This window comes from Mus caroli, unplaced genomic scaffold (assembly GCF_978045245.1).
Source record: "Mus caroli unplaced genomic scaffold, Mus_caroli_1 scaffold_11, whole genome shotgun sequence".
Taxonomy (NCBI): domain Eukaryota; kingdom Metazoa; phylum Chordata; class Mammalia; order Rodentia; family Muridae; genus Mus; species Mus caroli.
In genome coordinates this window covers 49221889-49237057 of record NW_028227266.1, presented here as the reverse complement: position 1 = coordinate 49237057, position 15169 = coordinate 49221889, and the positions used below count along the sequence as shown (strand labels likewise).

The following is a 15169-nucleotide window of genomic DNA, read 5'->3' as shown; positions in this document are numbered from 1 at the left end:
TGATGCTCAAGGAAAGAACATCTCGATGGATTATCACTCATTTAAAGGCAAAATCTGCCTTACAAACAGCGAGACCCATCTCCTCCACACAGATTTTATATGTGCCAACAATGGAGCTACAAGCTAGAAAGCCACAGGTCATGATGCCACTCCCTCTCAGCATGTCAATATCCTCTCCCACACCCAACATCAAGATAGTGTTATAAGTGAAGGGGCTTGTGGCAGAAGACCAGACCCCCCAATTTTTTACAACCTCAGAGGGACTGTTGGAACTTCAGGGAGGCATCCTAGAAGCATTCAGCCCCCAGGAAGAGGGTTCTGGTTGGATAACCCAAACTACAGTCAGCATAATGACCAGCTTGTCCTCACCACTAGCCAGTTGCTTCTTCAGAGCTCCAGGTTTCTAGAAGCCCCTGGGACATGCTGATAAGACAGCAAAGACTTTGGGGTGATACTTACAAAAGTCTGAACACCAGGTCTGTCATTTGCTATGCAATAATACAGGCCTGGTACCCAGGAGCAAGAGATGAGAACTTTAAATAATCTTCTGAGCTAGGGATGTTGTTCTGCTGTAGAGTGCTTACCCAGCATGCTCTAGATTCTATCTCAACACTGGGATGGATGGATGGATTGATGGATGGATGGATGGATGGATGGATGGATGGATGGATGGATGGATGGATGGATGGGTAGATGGGTGGATGGATGGATGGATGGATGGATGGATGGATGGATGGATGGGCAAGCATGAGAGCGAGCAAGCAACTGAAGCAGGGTACCAACTTCTAACGGCATTTGGAATCTCAAGGTAAAAATACCTGGTTGCTTTAGATATCATCATCACACAGACACACAGACACACACACATGCACACCACACAGAAACAGAAAGACAGAGAGAGGGGGAAAGGAGAGAGAGATGCAAAGAGGATCTACTGAAAAAGCATTGTCTCCAGCCCCCTGAAGCAGGGCTTTGGCTCTGAAATGTCTGTGCTGAGGCTTTTCAGTTACAAGAACAAGAATCAAAACTCCTGAATGTTGAGCTGACCTGCAATATAGATAGCACAGGGAAGATTCTCAAAGTGGGCCTGTGGAAATAGTTTTCTGAAGTTATTTGTCAGTAACATCATCAGACTCTGAACCTCAGGAACTGCACCAGCACACAGATGCCCCAGGATGTTCGCTATGGCTCAGGCAAAGACTTCTGGGAGAAAAGATGCAGATGTCTTCGTTCTTATCCCTATAGACACCAGGCTTCTAAAGAGCCTGTCTTCCAGTCTGTGTTCTCTCTGGAGAACTCAGTCACCAACACTACTGTTCTTGATATTGTCAAGGGAAAACTGTGACCTTAGGGCACCTCTGCTCAATCCTGTGTGAAAGGGGAGCTGAAGAAAAATATTTAGTGTAAAAGAATGAGAGCACGAGGGGAAAGAGAGGCATGTATAGAGTCAGAGAGAAAAGAGAGACAAGAAATGAAAAAAAAAAAGTATCAACAGGGAAAAAAACAAGGGACAGAAAATGGGGGGGGGGCAGAATAAACAAAACAGCCAAAGGACAACGAGGAGATCTTAAAAGCAAGACAGAAAGGAGGACAGCAGCAAGGGAAAACATTGACTAGAGGAAGGAAGGATGGGGTCCCAGGGAGAGGGTTTCTCTCAGATCCCCTGGTCCTTTCTCTGGTCTGGTCCTCAGGCCTGATTTTGCAAAAGTAGGGTCCAGTGGCTGATAAACACCAGCTGGACCAAATACAACCACATCTCACCCTACTTCTCCACCGCCAGATGCTACTTCAAGTGTCCCCAGCCCTGACCCTTTTCCAGATATGTGTGGCTCCACCTGCCTAGCAGACAGGTCTACCCTGAATGCTTGTATCACCCCCAGAGACCCTTTAGCTGAGATGTTTGTTAGATACTCTATATCTAATATATTATGTCTGATATATTTTTAAGTTTTCAGATATTTTTTCTAAAGATTTTTTTAATCTAAAGCTTGGTGGGGGGTTTTTTTGGATTTTGTTTGTTTGGTTTATTTTTTATTTTGTTTGCGCTTCAGACAACTCAGGGATTAAAAAAGAGAGGCCTATGCCATCACTTTATCTGCATTCCTGAAAACTTCCTAGTTATTTGCAAAGGGGACCCTTCTGTCCCCTGTGACGTCTTGACCTGACATTCCATATCACTCCAGTCTCTTCATCCTTCAAATCATAGGACAGAGAGCATCTCAGGCAGAGCTTCCAAAATACACATCAGCATGGGCCCGGGTTACTCATATTCATGAGGGGTCCAAGAAGACAGGTTGGTTCCAAACCCCTCCTACCTCTCTCCTCAGAGCCTTCGAAAGAAAGAAAGAAAGAAAGAAAGAAAGAAAGAAAGAAAGAAAGGAAGGAAGGAAGGAAGGAAGGAAGGAAGGAAGGAAGGAAGAAAGAAAGAAAGAAAGAAAGAAAGAAAGAAAGAAAGAAAGAAAGAAAGAAAGAAAGAAAGAAAGAAAGAAAGAAAGAAAAGAAAGAAACCATGGCCTTCCTCTAAAGGAAGCAGGAGTTCTATGAGGTAAAAAGGCTGGGGTTCGAGGAATTAAAAACAAACCAAAACATAGGAATACGGATTGCCACAATGCAGCAGTGGAAACCTGGCCTAAAGGAATCTCAGATGGGTCAAGGGCAGCTGTGTTGGTCTACAGCTCCAAAGAGCAAAGAGAGCGCTGATGTGCAAGGACTGCTTGCTGGAAGCCCAGTGTCTGTGACCTAGCAGGAGGGAGGATGCAGATTGGACCGGCAAGCCTTGTGGCCAGGCAGGGCCAAAGGGATACAAAGCACAAAGTTTCGGCCTCTGCTGTCCTCTGACCTGCAGCCTGGGCCCAAAGTGGCTCTTTGCTGTGCCACACCCTCTGTCTGCCATGTTCATTCCCCAAAACCTGCCATTTCCCCTTAAAATGGAGAGTGGACAAGAGAGATTCATTGTGGCTGTCCAACCTGGTTCAGGTGGTCCACAGGGAACAGCCTGGGTCAGTGGGGGCTTCTGGGCAGCCTTTGAGGCACTAACATAGAGCATCTTTGAGGACACCTGCTCTGCCTGTGGGCAGGTGGACAAAATGTTTAAAATAGGAGAAAAGCAAGGGTCAGGACCCAAAGGGATCTCACTCTCTGTTTCTCTGGACTCTCTGTGAGGTGCCTGTGTGCAGGATTTCTGCAGAAGATAGTCCATTTTGTTAAGCCTTTGAATATTCAAATTGAAAGTATCGCGCAATCATTGATTGTCAAATCATGGGTTTCTAGAGGTTTTAAATACTTGGCATGAGGGGGAAAAAACTCAAACCTATACCCGAAGGTATAAAACATTAATTCTGTGTGTCTCCTGATCCAGGGACCTGGGTGCTGCCTCGTGTTTTGTGAAACTTTAAAAATGTCGCATCTCTGCCTTTCTCCCTGCACAGGAGCCTTCCTAGGTGCTGAGTCTCTGAAGCTGCAGCATCCAGTCTCCAGCCCAGCTCCTGCTGACCAGGATGTCGGGTAACTCAGATGCTTTTCCAGGGGTTGGGTCATGAGGGCCAGGGGCACTTGGATCCGAGTGTATTTCCTCTGCTTTTCCTGCGTATAACAGAGAGGCACAAAGTCAGGGAATAATAGTCAGGGCCGGGCATGGATCCAGAGGGGACGCGATCCCGCTGTGTCGGGTCCCTCTGGGTGACTGCTCCCCAGAGCAGAGGCCCAGAGACCTATAAGGCCACTCCGGAAAGACAATCGAGTCCCCCACGCCCCTGCCTGCCCTTTCACTTTTCCACCTTGGCGTCCTGGGAATTTGGAGGCGCCGACCTTGTGAGCCCAGAAGCGGCGGCGCGGGGGAGCTAGAGGCTCATGGTGAGCCCTGGACTGGAGCAGGACGCTCCCGGCTGGGAGCTGGGCTGGGGCTGGCCCCGCGTGGACCCCGAGGCGCGCCCGCGCTGCCTGCAGATCCCAGAGCCGACCCAGTCAGTGGGAATGGGAGGAAAGGAGACTGGAGTGGAGTGGGCGCGTCCTGGCACTGCAGCAAGACAAACCGATGCCCAGGACCGGGAAGAATAGCGCACTAACTTTCCTGAGGGATCCTAACTTTCAGGATCTGGCTCGTGGGTGGGGGTCTCCCTGCTGTCCAGCCGCGGTCCCTACACTAACCAGGCGAGGCGCTGGTGGCCTGGCACGGTCTCCAAACGCCTAGGCCAGGGGCCACTGTGCTCCGCCCCTCCCCGTGATTCTAATAAGCGCTCTCTCCAGGGTCAAGGTCGGGTGGGAGTCACACTGGGCTTCTAAGTCAAACCCTACTCGGAAAGTGCCTCTGCCGGGTCTAGCCTGGCCTAACAATCAGCCAGACCTACTCACTGCGCTCTGCCGGGACCCCCGGCAGTCACCGGTCCCTCCCAGCCGACCCCCGCCTAGCACGGTCCGCCACTTGGGCTCTCCCAGGTCTCCCGGCCCAGCTCTGCCGGCTCAGGGGCGGCCCCTTCCGGAGGGCTGCCTCCAGGCGACTGCGCGGTCCTAGGGAGCCTCGGGGATGCCATTACTCCAGAGCTGCAGCTCTTGCTGGAGAACTCGCCACAGCTCAGTTCTCCAAACGCCTGCACCGGATAGGGAGGGGGTGGGAAGAGATGAAGAGAGCGACAGAGTTGGAGTCTAGAGGGAGGAAGGGGGTGAGGAAGAAAAGACATTTTTGTAAAAGAGAAAGGACCGACAGGAGACTATTTCCCGATCTTGGCTCCTTTTCTGGGGTCAGTGCAGTAAGTTCTTAACAGGGCCAGGACAGACTGACTGCCCCGATCCCTGTAGCTTGTCGCTTGTCTCAGGGCTGGCTTCCAGACCAAGGGCACCACAAATAAAGGTTGTACTTCTCCAGAAGCCATGCCTGGACTGATAGAGGAATACAGTGGGGCGGGGGGCATGGGGAGAGGGGCCGTTGTTCACATTATGGTGAGGTCGGCGAGATCAGTTTGAAACAGAGAGCACCCCAGATCCACAAGCTGAGCCGGAACCCCAGATTTAATAACATAGCCAAAATAGCAGGCTTGTTTGACCTCCCTCCACATTCCAGAGCAGAACAGCTGGTACTGTCCTGAGGATGGGGCCCAGCTAGGGATGAATAATTTCATAGTTGCCCACAGGTACTGTTCCCACTAGGACCCTGAAGCACCTGCCCGTGCTTAACCTTTTCTAGTTTGAGAAATGTGGGTATTTTTTTTAATGTTATCTTTCCTTTTCTTTTTTATTCTTTTTTTCTTTTTCTTTTTTCATTCCCTTCGGGTGTTCTGCAAAGGTAGAACTTGGCCTTGGGTATCCTAGCCGTACCAAGGGAACCCTCACTGTATCCCCTTGACACCCAAGCTTTGAAACTGACCACTAACCCTGTTGCCTCTCCCCAGAAAAACCTAAGGTATATCAAGGCGTCCGTGTGAAGATGACCGTGAAAGAGCTTCTGCAGCAAAGAAGGGCACACCAGGCCGCCTCAGGGGCAAACGTAAGCACCACCCTCTCCCTCTCTGTCCCTCCCAGTCCATCGAAGGTTTCATTCAGCCCTGTGTAAGGGAAGATGCAGAGGCCACACATAAGCACAGCCCTGCTCAGGGAGGGATTCTTACATCTGTCCCCAACTTCCCAGGTCACCATAGGCAGCCACAAAAACCTGTGGGACATGGTGTAGGGCTCAGGACTGTGGGAGGCTCACCTCTCACTGCTCATAGCTGAGTGGGGAAGGCTTCTTGGTCCTCTGCAAGGAAGAGAGGCAGCCAACAGGTTAAATATGTTTTTATAGTGTTAAGAGAGTATAGATACAGCCCCAACAAACTCATTGAAAAAAAAATATCTCCCAGAAACCCACCTAGTTTCTCTGTAATTTAGGCTCTGAGGTCATGTATATGAAAAACCAGCAGTCACTGGAAGTCTCTGGAAGAAAAGGCCTCTGTCTCTAGAATACACAGAACTATGACAGAACTGATCTGGGTAGTCATAAGACACTCTGACACCTCACATTTATTACCCGAGTGCTCGGGGCAGCTGCAGAACCATGTAAACTAGGCGTGCTTGTCCACCGAGAGAGAGTTCAATTTGAAGAGCCTTCTACACGTGACACTGTTATTGCTTGTGGGTAGGTGTAGGTGTGGAGGGAGGATCAGACAGGATTCCAGTCATCTATGATTTCACTGGTCTCGTCAGCATGTGATCCTGTGCGAGTTCCATGTTGGACTTCATGAATGGAACTTTGGCACCTCAAGCAACAGGAGGGAGAAATTATGGAGCGATGGTGAGATAGGTTTCTGAGCCAGAGGACTTGGGCTTAGTTCTCAGTGACTCTGTGGCACATGTCCTCCAATACATTGACTTACTAGAGACTTTTTTGTCTGTTCCCCTAATCGTTCTGTTGAAAGCTAAGAGGATTGTATAAAGGCTAAATAAGTGTTTAGGGGCATTCTCCACAGTGAGTGATCAACAGATCACTAAAGTAAATTCCAACCAAGGGTGGATGGGCCATTTACACTAATGTATATTACACCTTTCTCTCAGAACTTAGAGTTCAAGCACATTTGTTATGATTTGATACATACAGCTAGATAAATTAGTTGTCCCCATTTGCAGAATTTCAGGCAACAATAGAATGTCCTTACAATACTAAGGTGGATTTTCAGTGATTCTTTGTTCAAAGTACCTTTGTATATTCATTATTTCATTTGATTGTAATGATCAGATGACATGAATAGATCATAAAAATCTGTATTCCTCATGACAGCTAAGATCCAAAGTCTTGAAGTTAGAAACAGGCTAAAGGTAGAAACAAGATCATCTTATTTTTCAGTATTGGCTCTCTAGTTTCATCTTTCTACAGAGCCGATCATACTAACAGGAGTTTAATAACCTCAGTAGTCCATAACTATACCATTAATAAAACGAGAACCAGGAGCTTTGGTACTTGCAGAACTCGGCTTCAGCCATACCCAGAGCATCCCACTTAGGCAAAGCAATCCTGTTGGGTTCTTAAAATCGTTGTGACCACCCTTGGCTCCTAGCAGAGTACAGGGCAAGAGGAAGGATTGAATCTCAGTACTTGACCAGGCTCTGATCTTGAGAGAAGTCTCATTTGCCATTTTCTGAGTTCCCTGTGAGAATGAAGCAAGCCTTCAGAACCAATGTCTATTAAGAACATAACGCTGCTTTCTGGAATGTGCCCTACTGTGCTTCCTAGAAACTTCTCATTCCCCACCCCTTCCAGCTCACAGGAGTCATGCACATAGAATTTCAGTAGGAGACCCAGATGTAAAATCTTTTTCTGAGAGCAAACAGAAGGATTTTGGGATTCTGGGACTGCTATACAGTGTACCCAGTCAGCAAGGGTGATAGACTGCTCCCCAGGAAGAATAATGTATGCCTACTCCAGGCAGACTTTTCTAGTTTAACAGAGACTATATCCAACTTGGTCCAACATTAAAGACATCTCTGGGAAACAGTAATCCAGGAGAGAATTAATTGTGCCAAACACTGCAAAGCAAGAGTAAATCTGCCTTCATTGGCTATGAAGTCAGAATAATAACTGTTTGAAACTTTAAGAAACTAATCATGAAGTTATAGACTGAGGTAGATATCTAAGTCTCAAGTTGTAGCAGAAGAAAGTATATGTGTCAGACTAGTACAGTTATATTAAATTTTTATTTCAGCCTTATCAGTACACATGCACACACACACACACAAACACACACACACACACACACACACACACACACACCACTTCTTTGCCCTTGGAGTAAAGAGAAACTCGAGTTGGTACTTATCTAAAGATAAAATTTACCTTTCTTCTTTTTAACCACTGGTTTTCCTTTGTTTTGTTTTAATAGGCTTAATGCGTTTTTATATATTGTCGATTGTGGATGTGTGTGCTGTTTGAAATAAGAGAGGCACCATTCTTTGTATTCTGGGAGCAAGGCAAAAAGTGAACCACCAAGGGCCAGAAAGATAATATCAATTAGGACATTGTAAACATACGTCCAGGAGATAACAGGATTACTGGGAAGCAAGCAAATAGGCCAATGGGGGGAAGCAGGGGGTTAAAAGCAAGCTCTACAATGAAGCAGATTTAAAAAAAATAATAAACCCTCCTTCCAAGTCCTCCAGCTCAAGCTGCAGCCAAATATTTGCATAAAGAGCTGGTAAAGGCCTCCAGCTTCCTGGTTCATGACATTACAGCATGGATCGTTTTCAAAATTAACACACCTCCTGTTTGAGCAGTGGCTGGCTGTGTGATGCTTGCAGTGGCTCAGAGAACAGGAGTGAGTCTACCCTGCAACCCCAGAGAGGAGTGGTGAGCTCCCCGTCCTAGCCCAGAGCCACAGCCAGGGCCCCTTTAAACTTTAAAGTCACCACCTGAAATCTAAAAGAAAACAATGCCAGCATTATTGGGCTAGCATAATTGTCCTTTCAGCTGGAAGTGGCAAGCTGCTTAACTTTAAACGTTTGAAAGGTTTAGCCCCATGAATCTTCAGTATTTAGATACTATAATTTTTAAAAGCAAATTACATAGAAAATAGAAAAAATTAATCTGCAAAGAATTATTTTCTGGCTATGAACTCAAATGTTCATAGACTCTGAATCACTAACTACTTCAAATTTTTTCTTATATTTTAAAGGTCATAAATGTGAATATTTTAACTTCTCAGATTTAAAAATTTTAGAAACAATGTCTAATTATTACTTATTTCTTTAGGGGAAATTAATTCCTAGGACAAAGAAACAAAGTAGTAGGTACAAACTTGAAAATGTATTGACTGTTGTCATAGTTGGGTTAAGTGAATGTTAAGTCTTACTCATTATAAAATAGTTTAATAGAAAGGCTGCTTGCTGACTTTACTTGAATTGCCCTCTGTCTGTAACAAAATAAGTGACTTATATTAACCCTTATCAAAATTAATAACTTAACATTTTATCAAGGAATCTGATATTCGTGGCGGGGGGTGGGGGGAGAAACAATGCTCAAGTAAGCAAACAAAAACGCAAATCTCAAACATAAAGCTGGCTGTGTTTGAAGTCCAGGGTTCTTAGAGGAAGGCTTACCGCAAAACAGAAGCGGCTGTCCCCATCGAATCCCCTGCCCAGTTTCCCCAGTGAGGAAGCGCAGCCCTTCCCTTTGCTTCAAGTTCCTCTTCTTGCCTTGACAGCTGTCAGGAAGCAGCGCTCTCCACCTTCCAGACACTACCATGCCATCTTCCGCAGGTCAGTACAGCCAGCTTTATGGTTCCCTCAAACCCTTTCAAAAGTCCATCTCAGAAGCCCTTCAGAGCCTGATGCAGGGGTTAAGAGAGGCACCACCATTTAATTGGAATCCAACCAATCAGAAGGTGACTCCAGATGCAAGCCCAGAAAGGAAAGAAAGACATAGTTTTATCTTCATTCTGAACTGTCTACTCTGTACCAAGACTCTGTCCTTGACATTTATCCCAGTCGCTGGTCTCCAAGCACCTCGGCTCCACGATAAAAGCAGGGTTTGCTTTAGAATCTTTCCGTCTTTTCTTGGTGCAGTATGGGTTGTAATCATCCAGGATAATGCCTTTGCTCTTGTTCACCTAGCATATAGTCGACAGGGGCTTCCTTCCCACTCTCCACTCTCTTCCCAGAGAGCCGTTCAAACAAGTGTAAGTTTCCCCAGCCCCAAACAAACAACTCTGTTACATAAACAGTCCTTCCTATGCCACTCAGCAGCTACGAATTTAAGGAGGTCATATAGAAGGAAGCCTGTGCTTATAGCAGTTCCCACCAAATACATCACTTTAACTTAACCTGAAAGGAACCTGAGACCTTTAATGGGCTTCCTCTAAATCTTCCCCCACCCCTTTGAACCTTTAAGACTGATTATCACACACTGGGAATATTCCTATTAACTGGAAAGGGGGCGATGCTCTTTGCAGATTATCCACATTATTCTCTATCATATTTTTCCCATTGTACTCTCATCTTAACGTATCCACAAATAAGACACTCCTGCCCTTTGTACTTCTTCTAAAAGCAAAGTGCTATTAATTTGTACACTACATTAGCATGTGCATCACTGTTTATATCATTTCTCCAAACCCTCTTCTCAACAATTTAAGTCCCTTATGTAAAAAGATTAGGTAAGCAGCAAGATCGTAACACCAGCAGGTTTCCAACGCCCCCCAGTAAATTCATCAGAGCGGTTTCCTTGCGCTGCAGATAGCTTTCGGCATTAGTGCTTTTATAGCCCTGAAGGCGGGGGCTGGTGCTATTCCCTGAATGTGGCATTTAGATACTGGCTGGGCCACATGCATTCTTTTACTTCAGCCTAACCATACTGAAAGCTATCCATCACATTACTGACCAGATTAATTTCTCTGGGACTTGGATTAACCTAAGACAACTAACACAGTCCAAATTCCAAAAGTGTTTACTTATAAGGAATTTCCCAACCTCCATTTCCCCCTAGATATAATAAATAGAAGAAAACTCTATTCAAACCTATTTTGCAATTTTTAAACAACAATCATTTCCCTTTCTCTTATAGGACTGTATTTTGAGCCTGAACCAACGTCTTCCACGCCCAGTTATTTTCAAACTCGAGAATTTTCCACCTGTGTCTCTTGTGAAGAAAGTCCTAGCTGCCTCGACCAGATCTTCGAGTCCTACCTTCAGACAGACACACTCCCGGAGCCTTTGCTCAACTCTGCACAGATTGCTCCCCACTATTTCCCAGAGAGCTGTCAAGTGGCCCCTTTCTGCCACAACCAGAGCCTGGTAATTAATCCACATCCTTCCTGGAGCCTGGTGCTTGCTAACTGTGGGGTAGAGATGCTTTGTAGAAGTGTTTGCATCATCTCGTGAGAAAGCATACAAATGTTATCAACCAGGAAATAGTCAGGGAAGCATTTTAAAGTTCAATGTGTGGGCACCGTGAAGGGCATAAGCCTTTGAATACACATATTATGATTTCCCATGTAAATGGATGTCTGGCAATAAAAAGGTGCTACTCCTTTTTAAAAATATCTGTTAAGACATCTGTTTATTTGGAAATAAATAGTTTCAACAATAGCCCTTAGATTTTTTAAGTCCTTGAAATGGATCAAGGCTACGTATATGTGATACCAACATTCTAATGGGGCCTGGCTTAACTGCTGAACTGGCTCCACTTACTGGCTGGTTTGGGCTGCCATAGGCAAAAGAACATATCTAAGCCTGAGATGGTTGATATTTAAGCCTGTGGAATATGCCTTAATCCAAGCACTTGGGAGGCATAGACAAGAGGGCTAGGAGTTCAAGGTCAGTCTCAGCTAAATATAGAGTTAAGGTATAGCCTAGGAGGCTACATGAGACCTTCTCTCAAAACAAGACAAAGCAGTCCTAATCTTTGAAAGAATTTGGATTTTCTATTCTTGATGGATCTCAAATGTTCAAAAGTGTGTTCTCTTTAAAATGAGTAAGATTGTTGTTTGTATGTTTTGGGGATTTATAATTTTTTAAAACTTTGTAAGTTTTTTTTTCTTTTAAAAACTGTGAACACTTTTTATTTTCATTTGTCAAAAGTCTATATTAAGGGAAACTGAATTTAGAGAAGATTGGGAAGTAACCCTACAGAATGCGCGTGCATCATTTCACGGGAACATAACACACAGTTTCAGCTCAGCTGCCAAGGTTGGCCACTGTCAGCGTGCTTAAGATGTGTTAGATCTCTGGCCACTAGCAGAGGAATACACTGGTGGCAGGAAGGGCTTTTCTCATCCTTGGGTGTTCTAGATGCCGGGCCTATGAGGACTTGGGTTCTACCTCTATGTGTTTACCTGGCTGCTCACGTCAAGGGTGTGGCCCAAGGTGCCACCTGCAGCTTACACTGTGGCACGCAGCAGGATCTGACGTGCAGGTGACCTGAGACATAGTGAGATTTCGTGGTTTAAGAACAAAACATCCTGCAAGGTTTTAACAAAGGAAGGCAGTGGAGCAAGGCAATCGATTGTTGAGAAGGAGGAAAAGAAATCTGGGGTGCGGTGTCATGAAATCACAGTCGGCAAATGAGATTACTTCCAAGGACTTAAGTTAAGGGTTTGAGGTTCATTCTTAGCCCTAGTGTTCTCACTGTGCTTGAGTAAATCCACACTGCTCAATTTCTTTCATCCTGTCTAAGTTACCCAGCTTTTGTTCCCTGGTTTTCCTTTCTCTAGATTCCAGGATCACCTTCGGATTCCTCCAGTCTCTCTGGCTCCTTTGATTGCAGTTACTCACCAACTCAGCTGCCTTCCTACACTCCAGAAAATTACAGCTCACCTCCTTCTCTGGATTCCCTACACTCCAGCCTCCCAGAAGATGGCTACTTCTGCCAACATTGGCCTTCTCACCCCCAGTACAGCCACTCGTCCCCAGCCACCCCCTCCTCGGTCTGCTACTATGCATCCTGTGAGGCAGAGCATCTGGATGCCCTCAGAACCACAGAGTTCTTCTCCTACTCGGGCATGGACTGTGTGGACTTTGCCCCTCCCATGGCCACCACTGGCGATTTCTATAAGAGGGAGACAAGCTGTGATGCCTGCTATAGTTAGTAGAAACCATACAAGAATGTGTCATGAGTGTATCTCTTTCTCTACTGCATCTTGATGACACTTCAACCATCCAACCCTTTCACAAACTACCCCACATATGGTTTACGTTTCACCATTTTCAATCACCTGATAGCTAGCGTAGGAATCAACACAATGCCCTCAAACTTGGTCTTGTGACAGTCTTATTTTATACACTCACTGTTAAAATTTTTTTGTATGGCTTTTTCCAGTGCCTTCCTTCTCGGTATAACAAACAAACTCTTTTGTAAACTAATAAATAACTTTGTATAATACATGTTGGGTTGTTTTTCTCAATTTCCAATAGTAGTATCCTTTGATTTCAGTATTATCAACTAACCGGGAAATAACTAACTATACTTGAATAGTTTCATCGTAACTTATTTGTGCATTTAAAATCATTCTAATATGATGAAAAGACCTGGATGCCACAGAACAGAGGGGTAGGCATTGCTGAGATGCTGAGAACAGAAAAGCCTGCTTTGGTTAACCAAGGATGTACATTTTGGAGGATCATCAGACAAAAATTCGATGACTCACTTACCTCTCCTATCCAGCATCCGTCAATGGAATGTTAATGTGACCCAAAGCGCACTCTTTACCTACAGCAGTGTCAACCTTGAGACAACTCTTTTGCATTTCCAAAGTGCCTGTTCTATAAACTTCCTCCGCAAACATGGAACTTCATCCCCTTGACAACTGCCGTAGTTTACACCCAGTGATGGGTTTAGATGCATGCTTATCTTCTCTTCCTGAACTTCTGCCTTAGATCTCTAAATATGTCTTACACATGCCTACTCGGGGATTTATAAGAATGTATCCTTTACAACTGACTTTCAAAGAGTTTGAGTCCTCCAATCAGTCGAGTGAGGAGCCCAGCTGTCTTTCAAAGTCAAGAGAAGTAGCTTGTGCAGAGTCAAACTGTACCCTTTAATCTTGCTTGCTCAGGGCATCTGGAGTCCATAGAGGTAAAATCTGGGGTACATTTCCCATATCCCCTCTTTCAATATGTGGTATAATATTGGTGCCACAGCTACAGTTCTCTGAGCCCTTCCTGTGTGGTATATACTGTGTGCAGATTTCTCAGGCACTGTCCCATTCACTCACTCATCATAACAACATTGAGAATACAGGAGGAGTCTAAGGCTTGGAAACTTAATTCTCCCAGACAGTGAGCACCCAAACCGGAGTCTGAAAGAACTCCAAACTCTGCTCCTCACCCTCACGTGGCAGGAAGTTTGAGCCACGGTTTATGAAATACTGCTCAGTACACTATGGAGTCACTTAACCCCACAGAAAGGTCTGTTGTCAGCTGTGCCAGACCTCCCTGGAAGGATCAAACTGTCCAAAAGACACCAGAGTGTGAAGCATTAAAAACTGCTGAAGCCCCAGGGTAGCTGGAGGGCCTAAAAGGAGAAGCTGACTCACTGCTCCTCAGTGGCTTTCTCCTTATGAGAAGACAGGGGTGCTTTCTGAATGACACCACCTCTTCTCTCCCTGAGGACTTAGCTAAGGCTTGAGCAAACAGAGCAAGTTCTAGCCTGCCTCAAAGAAAGGCTGTGCCATGGAAACGGAACAATTGCTGCCTTTCTGAAGTGCCAATAAAATTAGTCTTTTAATGGCTTGAAATTAAATTGATGCTGGCCTGAAGTCAACAAATACCTATTCATGCGGTTCAAAGCCACTTCATACTCTCCATGGAGTATGGCTCCAGCAGCTGTCCCCAAGAGAGAGCAGAGGCGCAAACGTTGTCCAGTGATTGCTGTTATATGTCTCTGCCCTAGATTCCATTTCCTTCCTGTTCCTGCTTCTCCTCTTCCCCATTCTTCTTTTTCCTCCTCCTCTTCCTATTCCTCCTCCTTCTCCTCCTCCTCCTCCTCCTCCTCTTCCATTTTACTCCTCTTTCTCCATCAGTTTTGTATGTTCTGAATCAACTTCCTTCCAGTTTTAACAAAGGATGTTTCTGGCACCCTGATTTTCTTATTCTCTCTCTCTCTCTCTCTCTCTCTCTCTCTCTCTCTCTCTCTCTCTCATTCTCTCTCTCTCTCTCTCCCTCCCTCCCTCCCTTTCTCTCAGGGAGGCATGCACACATCTCATGTGTATGTATATGTGTGTGTGGTGAGGCTATGAATAGATATCGGTAGACAGACAGATAATCACTTCTCCTTAAAATACTGTTTAAGAGTTTTTAGATTTGCCCGGTGTGGTGGCACACGCCTTTAATCCCAGCACTCGGGAGGCAGAGGCAGGATTTCTGAGTTTGAGGCCAGCCTGGTCTACAAAGTGAGTTCCAGGAGAGCCGGGGCTATACAGAAAAAATCTGTCTTGAAAAAAAAAAAAAGAATTTTTAGATTTGAAGCCAGACCAATAGGCCAGGTAACATATGACTAAGTGGATGGACTCTGCCCACACATCTGCCATAGCTCACAGGGAATCTCTGGAATGGTGCATTGCCAGCAACACAGAACAACCTAGACCAATGGTTCTCAACCTGTGAGTCATGAACCTTTTTAGGAGCCAAAGATCAGATATCCTGTTTATCAGATAATTATATTATGATTCATAGAAGTGGGAAAATCACTTTTACGATTAAGGGTCACAACCACATG

The 15169-nt window shown here is 45.3% G+C and overlaps 1 protein-coding gene and 1 long non-coding RNA gene across 5 annotated transcripts; one reads left to right on the top strand and one right to left on the bottom strand.

Annotated features, from left to right (window-relative positions):
• The first annotated feature begins 2004 nt into the window (after positions 1-2004).
• On the top strand, positions 2005-12781 carry Pou2af3 (POU class 2 homeobox associating factor 3). Of its 4 annotated transcripts, none has more exons than XM_085844643.1 (5): positions 2005-3504; positions 5385-5479; positions 9162-9216; positions 10520-10749; positions 12168-12781. In XM_085844643.1, exons 1-5 carry the CDS (start codon positions 3498-3500, stop codon positions 12540-12542), a joined length of 762 nt encoding a protein of 253 aa, XP_085700769.1. In that variant the 5' UTR covers positions 2005-3497; the 3' UTR covers positions 12543-12781. The 4 variants fall into 4 exon arrangements, with proteins under 4 accessions (XP_085700769.1, XP_029337770.1, XP_085700771.1 ...); XM_029481910.2 differs by lacking the exon at positions 2005-3504 and adding an exon at positions 4658-4736; XM_085844645.1 differs by lacking the exons at positions 2005-3504; positions 5385-5479 and adding an exon at positions 8096-8308.
• LOC147002014 (uncharacterized) lies at positions 5771-10694 on the bottom strand. The gene is made up of 3 exons (XR_015048955.1): positions 10642-10694; positions 9058-9284; positions 5771-7112 (listed from the first exon to the last, which is right to left on the bottom strand). It is a non-coding gene; the product is annotated as an uncharacterized LOC147002014 (long non-coding RNA).
• Positions 12782-15169: the final 2388 nt, after the last annotated feature.